This window comes from Zalophus californianus, chromosome 13 (genome assembly GCF_009762305.2).
Source record: "Zalophus californianus isolate mZalCal1 chromosome 13, mZalCal1.pri.v2, whole genome shotgun sequence".
In the NCBI taxonomy this organism is placed as follows: Eukaryota; Metazoa; Chordata; class Mammalia; order Carnivora; family Otariidae; genus Zalophus; species Zalophus californianus.
Window position 1 is genome coordinate 83,501,184 of NC_045607.1, and position 14,855 is coordinate 83,516,038.

Sequence of the window (14,855 nt, forward strand, 5' to 3'; positions counted from 1 at the left end):
TTCAGCAAGTGAATTAACCTCTCTGGATGTTGGGCTCCTCCTCTATAAAATTAAGAGGCAAGCCTCTGTCCTTGACATTTCTGATATTGTGGTTTATAACTTATTATCAAAAACCCACTTACCTCCACCAAGCAGATACAGAAGCAGTGGGAGAAACAGCTCCTACCAAAAGCAAAAATAATTCCAGCAGCTCTCCTTACTTGGATCCTTTCCTGCCTGATATGTGTCCCCACTCCCACCATGAAATGCTCCATTGGATCCTTTCGAATTCATGCTCACTATCTAAAGACACTGTAAAGTTTCTATACACCTGGGACCTATGGCCCAGAGAGGAACCATGATTCACCCAAAAATCTGGCCCTAGCTCCTTTGTTAGGGCAAAACACAAAAGATCTTTCCAGCTATTGGAATGAAAAGAAGATTCCTGCCAGACAGTGACATGCCTAAGGCCAAGGACAGAGTGTGGCAAGAGGTTCTCACTCAGAAGAGAAGGTACTCATCAGATTCTGACAAAGACTCTTTCTTTGGCCGAACTTGAACTGGCTCCTCTGAGTCCTCTTTCTGACCAAGCTCCAACCTTGAGCTCTGTCCTTGGCCTGCTCAGTCTGGTTTTAACAGGAATCCTGCAGGGCCAGTTGAACAAAAATCCCCCCATGCTTGGTAGCTGATCACCTTGGCCTGCCTCCAGAAAAGCCCTAATTGAGGGCGCCTGGGTGGCTCAGTTGGTTTAAGCGACTGCCTTCGGCTCAGGTCACGATCCTGGAGTCCCGGGATCGAGTCCCGCATCGGGCTCCCTGCTCGGCGGGGAGCCTGCTTCTCCCTCTGACCTTCTTCCCTCTCATGCTCTCTCTCTACCATTCTCTCTCTCTCTCTCTCAATAAATAAATAAAATCTTAAAAAAAAAAAAGAAAAGAAAAGCCCTAATTGAGTTGGTCTAGCAAGCATCCCCCAGCCCTGACGTCTCCTCTTGTCATCTTCCATCCACTGACCCCACTGTGCACTTGTGCTTGTACTCAGAGTTGAGCTTGATCTCTCTCCCCTACTGCAGAACACCACGGCAGCTCCTTCGTAGTCTTCCTTACCAACCTTATCAGGTGTCATGAATAATTTTTCTTTAACGATTTCTAAGATTGTGACCACCTACTGCCACCAGCCCAGGTCTGCCGAGCTTCGCCCTGAGGCATCCCTGCCGGGACCTGTTTCACAATCCAGGATGAAAGATCCCTTCAAACCATCCCTATAAATCAGGCCAGGACCTTTGGTCTTCCAAGTTGACCCAAAGAGAGTCCCAAATCCTCCTGCCCCTTGGAGCCAGGGAGCAGCTCAGATGCAGCCAAGAGAAATGTCACTTTGCATTTATTATTCTTAGACTTTTTTGCCCTTGACCCCCTCTCCCCACTCAGCTGCCTTTCCCCTGCACCTGGCCTGCTGCCTATACTCTGTAACTCAGTCAACACCTGCTGAATGAGGGCGAGGATGAAGGCTCCTGCAGACAGAGAGAAATGGAAGAAACATGGTGCCCTTTGGCCCCAGACTCGGCTTCCCTTGCCGCAGCTCCAAGGAGAAAACCCACATAAACAAAGATGCTCTTGTCCAGGCCCCTCCCTCACTCCCTTCGTTGTTTTCGGCATCTGCCTGTTGGGCCGGGACGGGGGTGGGGGGCGTGGGGGGGTGGAGCTCCTTTGTTCTGTTTCCCCAGTTGCTGGGTGGAAACCAGAGCTACATCTTTCCTCTGCCAGTTCCCCCTCACCCTGAGGGACTTGCCAAAGCACTTGTCTGTGAGGGCCACCTCCGCTCTCGGGCCTCCTCAGAGGCACGTGGGGGCAGAGGGAAGGGTGTCTGCCTGTCTTCTCACTCCCAGGCTTCTTCAGTGTCCCTGGGACCCAGACCACAGAACAGACTCGGGGCTGAAAGGACACTGGGAAACTGGGGCTAGAGTAGGAACCCCAACCCACACCACACACCTGGACCAAGAACGCTCTTTGCTTCCGGTCCCTGACAAGAGCAAGCTCTGGTGTGAGAAGCTGATGGGGTGGGGAGCTGCATGAGAAACCTCTGTACTTTCTGTTCAAGTTAGCTGTAAACCTCAAACTGCTCTAAAAAATAAGGCTTATTTGGGGCAAAAGTAGAGCTTATTTAATCCAAGGGGGGGGTGCCTTTTGTATGCCTTTTATTACTATTATTTCATTGTCCTGGTAAATCAGCGCTATGGACTGGATGTTTGTGTCCCTCAAAACCCATATGTTAAAGCCCAAAGCCCCAGTACGAGGGTATTTGGAGGTGAAGCCTTTGGCAGAGGATTGGGTTTAGGTGAAGTCATGAGGGTGGAGCCCCCATGATGGGATTAGCGTCCCTAGAAGAAGACGTGGAGACCAGAGTTCTCTCCCTCCCTCTCTGTCCCCACTCCGTGAGACCCAGCAAGAAGGACCATCTGCAAGCCAGGAAGGCAGATGTCCTCACCGGACACCGAATCTGCAGGCACCTTGATCTGGGACTTCCCAGGCTCCAGAACTATGAAAAACAAAGTTCCTGTTGCTTGAGCCCCCCCGTCTGTGGTATGCTGTCATCACCGTCCTAGCCGACGGACACAATTTTCAGTCAGCTTATTCTAATTTACAAAAGCTTTTGGTCCATGACTGATTGGAGGGGGTGGGAAATAGTCCTTCGTCCCAGATAGCCTGAGAAGCTGTGACCCGCACCAACAGCCCTGGTCCAGGAGCCGGAAGTCTGGTCGCCCCACTGCTGCTTTGCTCTCGGCTCTGAGCCTCAGCTCGGTCAGCTGCAAAGTGAGGTTGTGGAGTGACCGGACCTTGCCAGCGTGGCTGCTCAGCGCATGTCCGCTGCTCTTGGTAAATATGGGCAGCCTCACGCAGTGAGGGGCCATGGACCCCTCTCCCAAATCTCACCATTGGGCAGGGTGTCCTGAAGAAAGCAGGCCTCGGAAGAAATTCTGCCAGCCAGGCACAAACACGCCCTGGCATGTCTGCCCACAACAGTCCTACGTACGCTTGGGAGAGTCCCACCCTGGCCTCAGACCTTGGACACACAGCTTGTGTGAAAGGGTACAAGTGACAACATTAGGAAGGAGCAGCCCGTGTCCTGATCCATCCCATGACAGTCTCAGGAACTGGGGACCAGATTCTTCCTCCTCACTGGTGCAAAGGCAATGGTGACTCTGCGAGGCTTCTCCCCGGTCAGAGAGATCTTGTACTTCACCAGCAGAAGCTTGTTTCAAAGGCCCCTCATGCTAATCAGTCAACGCTCTAGTGTAATCTTGGTAACTACATTTGAGATGCTTTGTCACCACCTCAGTGGATCCACCGCCTGTGGATTCTTAAGGGACTCCAAATGCAAAAGGGCTGCCCTGACTGTGTATACTCAGTTATGGATGCACGTGTACATCACGTTATAATGCTGTGTACTACACGCAGACACAGAACAGGGAGATGAATAATATAACCTCTAATTCCCTCCCAGGGCAAATAGATATAACATGTTGTATTATAATTATATTGCAATATATAATATATATATATGTTCTTTACTTTAATATTCCTTGACGTCTGAGAAGCAAGACAGAAGTCAGTTTCCTGACTTCACTGATACCTTCAGATCTTGGAAGTACATGGGACACCCCCCAGGCGGCTAGGTCAACTCTTCAAAGCAGAGACAGGTCCCATTTCCTCCTGCTAGGTGTCAAGCGATGCCCTCGGTCTCACGCTCCCCTTTCCTCTTCTGGTTGCTGTTGGCAAATTTCCTTTCCTCAGAATGGCCCAGACCACCTCTGTGACTGTTTCTCCAAGGCTAGAAACAGATGCCATCTGCATGGCGGGCGCCCGCCTACCTTCCCCGAAACTTCACGGTGAGGCCCGCGGTGGCAGCTGGAGGGAGGGGCACAGACTTCAGAAGGGGAAGAGGAGGGATGCAGCTAAAAACAATGCCCTCCCAGAGTGGGACAAAGCATAAACCTAGAGCGGTGAGAAAGGCCGGGCCTTCTTGCCCAGACCAGGAGGAGAGCACCTGGGCCGGGTTCCGTGGGCTACACTTAGCTTACAGAGGCCAGAGAGCCTGTGTGAGGCAGGGGCTTGTAACACACTGGAGACCCCAGCAAAGTGGGCCAAGCCCCAGTGCACAGATCCGGTGCAGACAGCTAGGGCTTCTAGAGAAATCAAGAGCTGGCTCACTCACTCGGAAAAATCAGGGCCTGGGGGTGGGCCGATAGAAGGGAGAAACTGCCACGGGGAAGCCCCACCAACCTCCGCGAACACAGCGGCCGGCCCCCGGCCCGTCTCCCCCGCCCCCCAGCTCTCCCTGCCTTCCAGCTCTGCCTCCCCAGCCCCGGCTCTCCGCCCCCCCCCCGCCCCCCAGCGCCTCCAAACACTCGTCCCCTCTTGGCTACTCAGTCCCCAGGCCCCTCCGCAATTCCCACTGTGGCCTGGTTCGCTGGCTTGCCGCCAGGCCAGTCCGCACGCCCATTAGGCACGCTAGGAGCCTTACCCAGCACTCTGTCACAGACACAGGAAATGCCAACCCCCCGCCGCCTGGGAGGTTCTGGAAACAGGCTGCTCGCGGGGGTGCCTGGCATCTCCACCACTGAACTTCGGAGCGACCTGGGGCGTTACTGAACCTCATCTTCCTCGTCTGTAAAATGGGGACTGTAAGAGCACCCACCTCTTAGGCTGTTGGGCGGCGAGCGGAGAGTGTGGGGGCCGCTAATGGTGGCTAGAGCACAGGAGGGCCCAGCAAGGCCCTTAGCTCACAGCCTCCTACCGCAGCCTCGGCTAGTCTCCAGCAGCACGTGATCTCTTGAAATGCCAGTTAAAGCCGGTACTCCCGTGTTAAACTCTTCGGGGCCACCTCATTGTTAGCAGAACAATCCAGCCTGAGGCTCTCCCCACTGGCCTCCCCGCTGCCCCCAGGGCTCAACCCCTCCTAAGGAAAGGCCTGGCCACCTACGCCCACACAAATGTTGGACACGGAGCCCAGAGGTCCAAAGTACCCGTTTTTATTCTCAGTTGGGCCTTAGCCATCACTAGTTTTGCAAGCACGAATAAATGCAATCAACAAGAACCTCTCCCTAAACATCTTTCATTGCCATTTGTCACTGAACGAGTTTCCCGTTCTTCCTAAAGACACCGTGATTTGGGGGTGACTAAAACGAAGCTTGACAAGTGCAGAACATCGGGATTAGTCATCCTGCTTCTGGGCCCTCTGCTCCCTCGTGGAGCAGCGAGAGGCTGCGGGAGCTCTACACAGCAGTCCCAACAGCTCTGTCCTTCCACGGAGGGAGGAATTCGGGGAGCACAAGAGCCCCGGCTGCGGAGATGGGCGAAGAATCGTCAGCGGGGGTTCTGCCCACGTGACCTGGTGGAGGCTGGAGGGAGGCTGCCTCCACGGCCTCCAGATCAGTGCCTCCAAAAGCCAAATGGGCCTGGAAGAAGCCGCTTGCCCACCCCTGAAAGTCCTCAGGCAGCAGCAGAGGAGCTGGAGAGTGAGAACAAATGTCCTCCAGAGTGCCTGTCCCCCCTTCTGAGGGCTGCCCAGAGGGCACGCGGACTCCCGGCCAGGGCACTCCAAGGTCAGGAGGGATCATTCTGCCTTCGGGGTGCATCTTCCTTCCCGCCCACCCCGCTCAGGCTGAACCCCACAGGTTCACAGAACGGTCTCCCGGATGACGCCGATGAGGCTGTGGGGCCGCTCAGCCTCTGCTCGCTGGGGCCTCCTCTCGGCTCTCGGCCCCCCCGCCGGGACGAAGGTGCTCAGGTCCCCGCAGCTCCGCAGGTGCAAGAAGCCAGGCTGTCTCCGCGAGGGCGGCACGTGGGTCCGGGAAGTGCTGGGCTGCAACGGGGCCATTATCTTGGGGAGAATAAGAGGGTGGGGGAGACGTTAGGCTGCACCACGACCTGCCTTCTCTAGCCAGCCAGGCACTGCTTAGCTTCGTTGCTTTGGAAAAGAAAATAGGGTGTTTTCCCAAAGTGGAACACACTTGGAATTCCAGATACCTTCCACAGATTGCCTCTTTCCTAACGTTCCTCAGACATTCCCCCGATTTGCTATCGTTTCAGCTGCCGACCTGCCTCACGTCACTTCCCTGATTCGTCCGTGGCAGGTGATTTTACACTTTTGCTTTACACTTAACATTCTTCTCGTCATTTTTACCCAGTTTGCCTGGGGTCTGGGACAGTGCTTCTCACCGGGGTCTGCAGGTTTCTGGAGGGGAGGGGAGCTGCTACCGAGGACCCCCTGCTCCCCGACAGCGAGTGTGACAGGCGGGGCTGCAACGTCCGTAGTTCTAACACGAACCCAGGTGATACCAATGTTCTTGAAAAGTTGATAACCACCTGTGGGGCACTGTGACCAGCTAACGAGTTTTAAAATGTCACCCAAAAGCAGTGATGCTTCCAGTTAATCTGATAACCCTTCGATAACAAAACATAATAAGCAACATAAAAACTCGGCCATTTTTATTTGTAAAAAATGCTTAAGAATGGTTCTACCGCTAGATCTGTTTTACAATGTAGCATATATGTAACTTGAAATATATAATAATATCACTTACTTTGTAAAATGGCAAACGTTTGGGAGACCCCTCATCCGGCTGGGACCGAGGAGGGGAGAACTCTCTAGTATGTACAATTTCCAGAAGTTGCCCAGTCATGCTCTAGGACCTTTGTTAGCACCTTGAGAAAAACCCAAGCGTTTCATGACCCCCTAACATCACAGAACAATCACTGGGCTGACTTTTTGTTTAGTTTGTACTATTCTGAGCTTTTAAAGGCCTCAGAAGGTTAATCCCTCCAAGAGATGGGACGTTAAATTTTGCTAACACACTGTTATTATATTTGTCTTTAAAGCTCTGTCATTTCCTGGTTAAAAAGAAAATTCCAACATTCATAGATGTCAATTGCTGTGACATGTAAGTTGGGGCAAGTGGTTTTGATAGGAATAAACATGAGACGGATCTAAAACCTATTCGAGTCATACTAGGAAAAGTGAAAGTGTGCAAAGCTGGGTAGAGTCGGGAATAAAGACTCTCCTTCCGCTTGTCTCTACCTTCTTTTCTCTGGGGAGGATGTCGCACTGGGCCTCGCCACTGGGGTCCACTCCCGGAAGGCGCCAGGAGATGGCCCAGAGTCCACTGCAACAGTCCCAGTACCTGCAGTTTTATCCAGACTCGGCACAAAGACCCAGCCAACATCTGCAGTGAGAGCGTCTGTTGAGCTCTAAGTGCTTGGTCATTTTCCCCAAAGCTATTTTCCAGGGAAGACTGAGCAGAAGATCCAGACCAATGGCTTGGCAGATACTCCAACTCTGACCTCACTAGAGCTTGGCAGCCTCCGACAAGCGGCTCCAAATACTTGCTCTGTGCAGCGGGCTGTTGGGGCCAGACGGAGGAAGGAGGGAGGGAATGACTTCTGGAGGAAGCCAGGGTTAGGAGGATGCAAGTATCTCCCTTACACAGATGCTAAGTAGAGCGTGACCCAAGACCACCAGCTGGCCGCTCCTTTAGAAAGCAGACACCAAGAGGGTCCGCGGTTCATGTACCTCTTCACGCGAGTCATCACATTGCTCTTCTGTTCCCCTGGGTCACCTGAGGGGCTGGGAGAGAAATTGGCTTCTGGCTTTTGTCAGAGGAGGCCAGCAGGTAGAAAGGGAAATGGAAAGGAAAGTGAGAAGGAACTTACTCAATCGGCCTCAACTCACCCAGGACCCTGCAGCCCAATGTACGTGTTTACTGCCCACAGACGCGGGCGGGTCACACTGTGAGCCACTGTGCTCCGAGGTCACAGAAACCACCCCACAGTCAAGGGCAACAAAGCAAATGCCTAAAAAGTAACAACTTTTTAAAAAATTTATTTATTTATTTGAGAGAGAAAGCACAAGGGGATGGGCAGAAGGAGAGGGAGAGAGAGAATCCCAGGCAGACTCTAAGTTGAGTGTGGAGCCCTACGCACGGCTTGATCCCGGGACCCTGAGATCATGACCTGAGCTGAAATCAAGAGTCGGATGCTTAACTGACTGAGCTCCCCAGGTGACCCTGGCAGCGGTTTTTAAAAGAGGTGGGTAATTACAGCTGTGACCCATCCCCAGTTCTCAGCAGAAGGAAATCCCATTCAGAGGTACAGGTGTTGAGACCACCTAGTCTAACACTTCACTTTAAAAAATGAGAAAACTGGGGCACCTGGGTGGTTCAGTCGGTTAAGCATCTGCCTTTGGCTCAGGTCATGATCCCAGGGTCCTGGCATCAAGCCCAGGGGCTCCCTGCTCAGCGGGCAGTCTGCTTCTCCCTCTCCCTCTGCCCTTCCCCCCACTTGTGCGCTTGCACTCTCTTTCAAATAAAGAAATAAAATCTTTTTTAAAAGTAAACAAAAATGAGAAAACTGACACCCAAATGGATTATGTTACGTGCCCGATTTTATCTTTCCCCTGGGTGACCTCAGCTTAGGGAATTGTGCTTTTTCATCTAGAACCTATGGAGAAAAGATCATTTATTCCTCTAAGTCCTATTGGTTTAGGTGTCTTGCCACCATTTCACGGGAATATGAAAATTCATGTTACGTCCATCATTGCCAGAGTGCTGAGAAACCGCGCCCTATCCAGGGAAACCCAACTTGGCAAATGGAGGGCTGACAGTGCCCCACGCTGCCCAGACCCCTTGCTTTTATTCCCGAGCGGCACCGCTTTCTTTTCCCAGGCGTGTTCTACATTCGGGGAAAATCGCTTTCTCTCCCTGGGCCAGGAAGCTTGTGGAAAAGTCATCACGCCTGAAAAGAAAGTGCTCCGGCTTCTTCTCTCTCCCTCCCCAGACTTCCTCACCCCCAATTTCCTTGATACCCTGACTGTGAACTTACTGCGCCTTGGACAGGAAATCAGAGAAGGCGCTTCAGCTGCTCTGGAAACAAGTTCTCTGACTCATGCCCGAGATCAGTAATAAAACTACCTGTTCTAGGAAACTGGCACTGGTGATGGCCTCCTCCATGTGCTCCTCATCGGACTTGAGAACAGATTTAATGTTCTCCACAAGCTCGTGGATGTCTGGGGTCATACTGCAGGACGACTGCTCCAGGAACCTCGCCACCAGCAGTTTGGTGTCCATGTAGGACTTGTAATCTATCAGGGACCGAGGCCGGCATCGCGAAGCTCTGCACCTCAAACCTCTCCTCAAGGTCACCGTGGCCAGATCTGGTCTTCCCTCGGTCTGCGTTGCGGCTTCGCAGCTGAGCACGGGGACAGCTGTGGGCAGAGACAAACAATACGTGCCCGTTGGCCACGCCCCTGTGAGCACACGCCCGGACCCGAGACAGCACGGGCCACGGAACTTGGCGCGGAAAGCAGGTTGCAAATGTCAACGACCATGCACATCTTGCTTTTCATCTCACAGAAGGAAAAGGGGGGGCGGCGAAGAAAACCAAAAACCAGAAAACAATGACACAAGCTCATTCCCTGAAGTTCCGATAGGACGTGTCCCCAGAACATTTTGTTGTGCCACATAAAACATGATCACGAAGGAGGAGACAGATGACAGGGAAGAGCATCAAGAATGCAGCAACAGTGCCGTGGGGTAATGACCAGTGAGTGGGGATGGGTGGGTGAGCAGAAAAAAGAGGGACCTGATGCGAGAATGCTCCAAGGGCAGAGGATGAAGGAGCCACTTCAAGAGAGAGGCTGAGGAGGGACAAGACGGCGGGACGAATGGAGTGCTCCACCCCCTTTGACTGTACCTTTGTCCTAAACATCCTCAGGGCATGGTGCCGACTTATCCACGCTCACACCATGGCTGTGAGGCAGCTCTAGGGCTGAGTATTGACAGAAAGAAAACACCAGGTGCGGAAAAATCACACGTCGTTCCAGAAGTCAACCGCAGCCTGGGAGATCCACCGCCACAGGCTCTAATGTCCACAACTAGCGGCATCAGAAGGGCTTAAGGACCGGCAGAACATGGCTGCACCACCAAGTGGGTGAAGGGGAATGCAGGCCCGGTCTCCGCATGTTCGTAAGCCAGCCAGCAACCTTCAGTGTACACGACCCTGGAGGTTTCAGTCTGTGACGGCCTGACAAGCAAGCGGGAATCTGATATTCAAGGAAGAAAGGAAGCAGAGGGCGAGAGGGCAGGTGGAGGGAGGGGAGCATCCCTTTTCCTCGGGAGAAAGGTTGGCGCTCTAAACCGGGGTTAGCGGCCACCCTCCAGGCTGCCACGTGCATGTCACAGAGAGCCGGAGTTTTCCAGGAAGGCTCCCTGCAGACGCTCGTGTGTGAGGACAGTCAGGGACTACAGTCAGTCACTGGAAGGCAATCTGGGCCGTCTACAGCAGAGGACTCCAACGCTGTAGGTGAACACATGTCTCCTCCCCCCTGCAGCACGGCAGATCTGGGAGGATCTCACTAAGCTGTGCAGAGAGCCAAGTTTCTCTTAATGCTGGCGAGTGGCCAGCTCGAGTCCTCAACTTGCCAGGTCGGGTGGTAGAGACCCGCCGTGAAATGGGCCTGGGGAGCTGAGGGGCCGGGCTGCCGGCCTGGGGGTTTGCAGAGGCGCTCAGTCCCAGGCAGTGGGACTCCTCCCAGCTCAGAAGACAAGAGGAGTGTTCTCTCTGGCTCGCACACGGTCAGTCCAGGGCTGCAGCGAACAACACAGGATGTCAGAGGGACAGAACCAAGACTGCAAGGGGGTGACACGGGGCCCCAGAGAGAGCAAGGAGAGAGCGTCTGCAAAGTCGTATTTGCACAGAGCTTGAGGACAGCAGAGGCCCTGCTCCCTGACCAGAGGTCACCGGAAGAAGCCTGGGCGGCGGGATTAGAGATTTTCATTTTCTCCCTTTCTTTCCTTTATTTTATTTTTACAGTTTTCCACCATGCAGAGCTATTTGGAGATGTTCAGGTATTCACATATTCAGAAAAAGGACTCAATGTTATTTTAAGTCTTTAACATGTTTTAAATTTAAAATTATTCCAATGACATCTGTAACAAACTTCACACAGAAAGGGAGAGCATGGGAATGTGAGTTTCACTCTATCTAAAACTTCTTAAAACAGGTCAGATTCAAACAACTCAACTACGCGTTCAAAGTAAAAAAAAAAAAAAAAAGATAATTTAGGTCATAAGAGGGGGTAAAAAAAATATATACCCCTTGAACTTTTTCCTTGAGAACGTTTATTTCCATAAGACTGTGAGCACCCAGAAATCAGAACGACATTTGCATTTTCTTCATTTCATACCTCAAACACTATCATGTGCAACCAAATGCTTTTGCTGACAATGACTTCAAAAGAAAAAACTCCACCAGCCTTAAATGTGGCAGGTGAATATTCCTAATGTGCATGAGAATATTGTATTTTCCCAAGACCTCTTAACCTCTCTCAAGACATCTCTCAAGCTGCAGGGCGGTGGGTGGCCAGAGGCACCCGCATTCACCTGGCCGCTTTGGGGCAAACACGCACAGTGCTGTGCAAGAGGCTTGGGGAGTGACATCACCTCTCTCCGCGGAATGATGGAGCACAGGGTCACTCCTCGATCTTGTCCTCAGGGCTGGGAAGACTCTCCGGCTTCCCGTGGGAGGTAGCTGGTTTGCATCGGGAGTTGAGATAGATGTGCTTTCTTCTCTGGGTGTGTTAGGAATGTCCTCACCTGATTTTTTTTTTTTTTTAAAGAAGAGAAACATAAATTATTTCACCAGCTGCTGCCTTCAAAATGTTGGGCAGGAAAGCGCCCGTGAGCCCAAACCTTCAGGGGCAGGGGAACAGAGTTAACCACATTTGCTTAGGCTGTTGGCCGGTGAGCTTTTATTTCCCAGCACCATGGGAAACGCTTCCTCTCCAAACCACCCCTCCACACCTAAAAGAAGCCAACAAAAAATTGTAAGTCCAAGAGTAAAATCAAGAAGCCCTTGCAAATGTCAGGTGGTTTTTTTATTTTGTTTTGTTTTTTTCTGCAAGTGCTTAGAATCTTCTCCAGGGAAGCGTCCTGGTGCAGCACTAGAAAGTTCCTAGTGGCTTTCCAGTTTTTGGCAATGCAAGGTGAGCCTGGGGGGGGCGGGGGGGGGTGGGGGGCCTGGGGGGGTGGGGGGGGAAGAAATGCCTGCCCAGCTCTGGCGACTTCCCTGAGGGCTGCAGACCATGAATGCAGGCAGTGGAAGCATCCACACGGCCCAGGGTACAGGCCGGGCTGTGAAAGGCTTGATGGCCACAGGAAAGAGCCAGTGGCCACCTCGTGGATGGGGAGAACCACTCAAGAAACGGATGACTTCTGCTCAGGACAACCACATCATGTCATCGGCGAGCCTGAGTGTGGTCTGGGAAACTTTAAGAAATGGGAGAAGCAACAAACATACTTAGGGAAGAGAGCACTTCTGCATTATTCTAAGATGGAAGGTGAACGGAACAGAAACTCATTCCAAATGGTGCTGCTGAAAAGTCACCCCCATCGAAAATACCTGGAGAGTTGATCCATTATTTATCACCCCTGCCATTTTGTGCTGGTGGACAGTTCTCCAGGCCATTTCAAACCTCTCCAAAGACAAAGAGCTGCAATCATGATCCCTTGAATGACAAGGATAACTGCAAACTGACTCTTGTTTTTCGAGGCAGGACGGAAAAATCAGTGTTCACTACACGTGAAGGCAGCATGACCTGGACCCAACGTTATAAATGACAGCGCAATCTCACGGCAAATCATCCTGCCATAGACAAAACGCTTTTTTTCCCTTTAAAAGGGCCCATCTTATTTTAACAGGAGAAAGAAAATCTTAGGTGGGCAAACACAAGGATGCCACATTAAACTCTCTAATCCGTTTCACAGGTCCCTGAGAAGGGTCTGGTGACTCATCAAAGATTCTGAGGATATTTTTATTTCTGTTCACACAGTATCTCCTACTTGCCAACTGTTGACAGTATTTTTACACCTGGAAAGAAGGATGTAATTTGTGGGGTTTTTTAAAGATTTTTAAAATTTATTTATTTGAGAGAGCGCATGCGCGTGCGCACGCGCACACACACACACACACGCATGCATCAGTGGGGGAGGGGCAGAGGGAGAGGAAGAAGCAGACTCTCCGCTGAGCAGGAAACCTGATGCAGGGCTCGATCCCAGGACCCTGGGATCATGTCCTGAGCTAAAGGCAGACGTTTCACTGACTGAGCCACCCAGACGTCCCAAGAAGGATGTAATTTGAACCACTGGCTTCAAGATATCTGACCTCCAACAAAATATCATATAGGTCATTATTTCATGATGTCTTACTTGATGGAATCCTGAGTTTGGACAGCAATCGTGTATTTATTACCTTGAGTCAGTGGTATGCAGATCGGTTCCAAGGGGCTCGTGGCACCTTCTAATCCTTCTGGCATGTGGAATGAAGGTCCCTACATCACAGGAGAAAAGAGGGTTATTTGTTGATATTCAGCTCATCCCCCACCTGGACTCCACTGAACTTAGGAGCATGTTCAAGGCCCAGTGTCCCACTGTGCTCTGCACGCCAGGCTGCTTTTCCTACCAGCAGTCAACATAGCAATGAGAAACCACGGGCCATACCTGCTCCTGGTCCGTCTGGCTCACCACGGCTTCATAGGGAGGCGGAGGGCCCAGGGGACAGAACACTTCCACACCTTTGATTCGTGCTCCGTGGATGTGTGGGAGGGGAATAACATCAGGACCAACCATCCTAGGAAAAGCATCTTGGCATCAGGAAGCACAGTCTGCAGACTTCTCGTCTGACGTACTCACTTCTGCATGATGATGGCCTTTACCTCGGGCCGGTTATCCGCTGACAGAGCAGAAGACCCCTCACCCTTCCAAGACAGTCTTTTGGCCCAGAAGCTGGGGGGGATAATCTCAGCTGGTGGAGTGCCCAGAGTTTCTGAGGCAAGTGACAACGTATAAAATGCAATACCATCATTTCTTTTGCATCCATGAGCCAAAAAGCAAGCAATCATCCACAAAGACAGAAAGCAGATTAGTGGTTCTGGGGGCTGGGGCCTGGGGAGTGACTGCTGAATGGGTACGGGTCACCCTGGAGGTGATGAACATGCTGCAAAACCAGATGGTGGTGGAGGTTGCGCAGTACCTCGATTGTACCAAATCCCACTCAACAGTACGCTTTCAAATGGTTCAACTCATGTTATGTCAACCTCACCTCAATGAAAGAAAAAACAAAACCAGGGACTTGGGGCAACTCAATTATTTCTTACATTAGTACATGACAAAATCCTTGCCGGCGTTTCCCTAATGTCTGATTCATGGTAGAAACTCCCTATTTGTTAAATAAATATTTGAAGGTCTGAATTACTTTTTTCCAGGAAAGTGAACAATATCACAGCTCAAAGACAAAGCAGGATGAATCACAGAGTGACCCTTCCTAAATACAGTCACTCAACAAACACTGGCTGAGCACTGCCTTCATGCCAGGCACTGGGCTTTTGTCCTGTGAGTGGGAGACCCTCCATAGCAAATAAATAAATAAACCACAAGACTTTCTGCCCGTGTTCATAGAAAACTCACACACACAAATAATCTAGATAATAAAGAGCCTAAATTGTAAAATGATAGTTTAAAATATACAGAAACTTGTTCCTTTTGACCAAACTTCCAGTTATAAAATAAATAAGTCCTGGGGGATGTAATATACAGCATGGTGACTACAGTTAATAATACTGTATTCCCGGGGCGCCTGGGTGGCTCAGTCATTGGGCGTCTGCCTTCGGCTCAGGTCATGGTCCCAGGGTCCTGGGATCAAGCCCAGCATCGGGCTCCCTGCTCCTTGGGAGCCTGCTTCTCCCTCTCCCGCTCCCCCTGCTTGTGTTCCTCTCTCGTTGTGTCTCTGTCTGTCAAATACATACATACATACATACATACATACATAATA

The 14,855-nt window shown here is 51.4% G+C and overlaps 1 protein-coding gene across 1 annotated transcript in view; it reads right to left on the reverse strand.

The window, feature by feature from the left end:
* Nucleotides 1-4,989: 4,989 nt before the first annotated feature.
* The window catches only part of FAM189A2 (family with sequence similarity 189 member A2), a 61,583-nt gene continuing 51,717 nt past the window's right edge, over nucleotides 4,990-14,855 (reverse strand). Inside the window, exons 7-11 of the mRNA XM_027615734.2 lie at nucleotides 13,526-13,655; nucleotides 13,278-13,356; nucleotides 11,471-11,623; nucleotides 8,942-9,234; nucleotides 4,990-5,856 (exon numbers count right to left, since the gene is read on the reverse strand). Coding sequence (XP_027471535.2) covers nucleotides 5,653-5,856; nucleotides 8,942-9,234; nucleotides 11,471-11,623; nucleotides 13,278-13,356; nucleotides 13,526-13,655 — 859 coding nt within the window. The 3' untranslated portion in view covers nucleotides 4,990-5,652. The remainder of the gene's footprint in view (nucleotides 5,857-8,941; nucleotides 9,235-11,470; nucleotides 11,624-13,277; nucleotides 13,357-13,525; nucleotides 13,656-14,855) is intronic.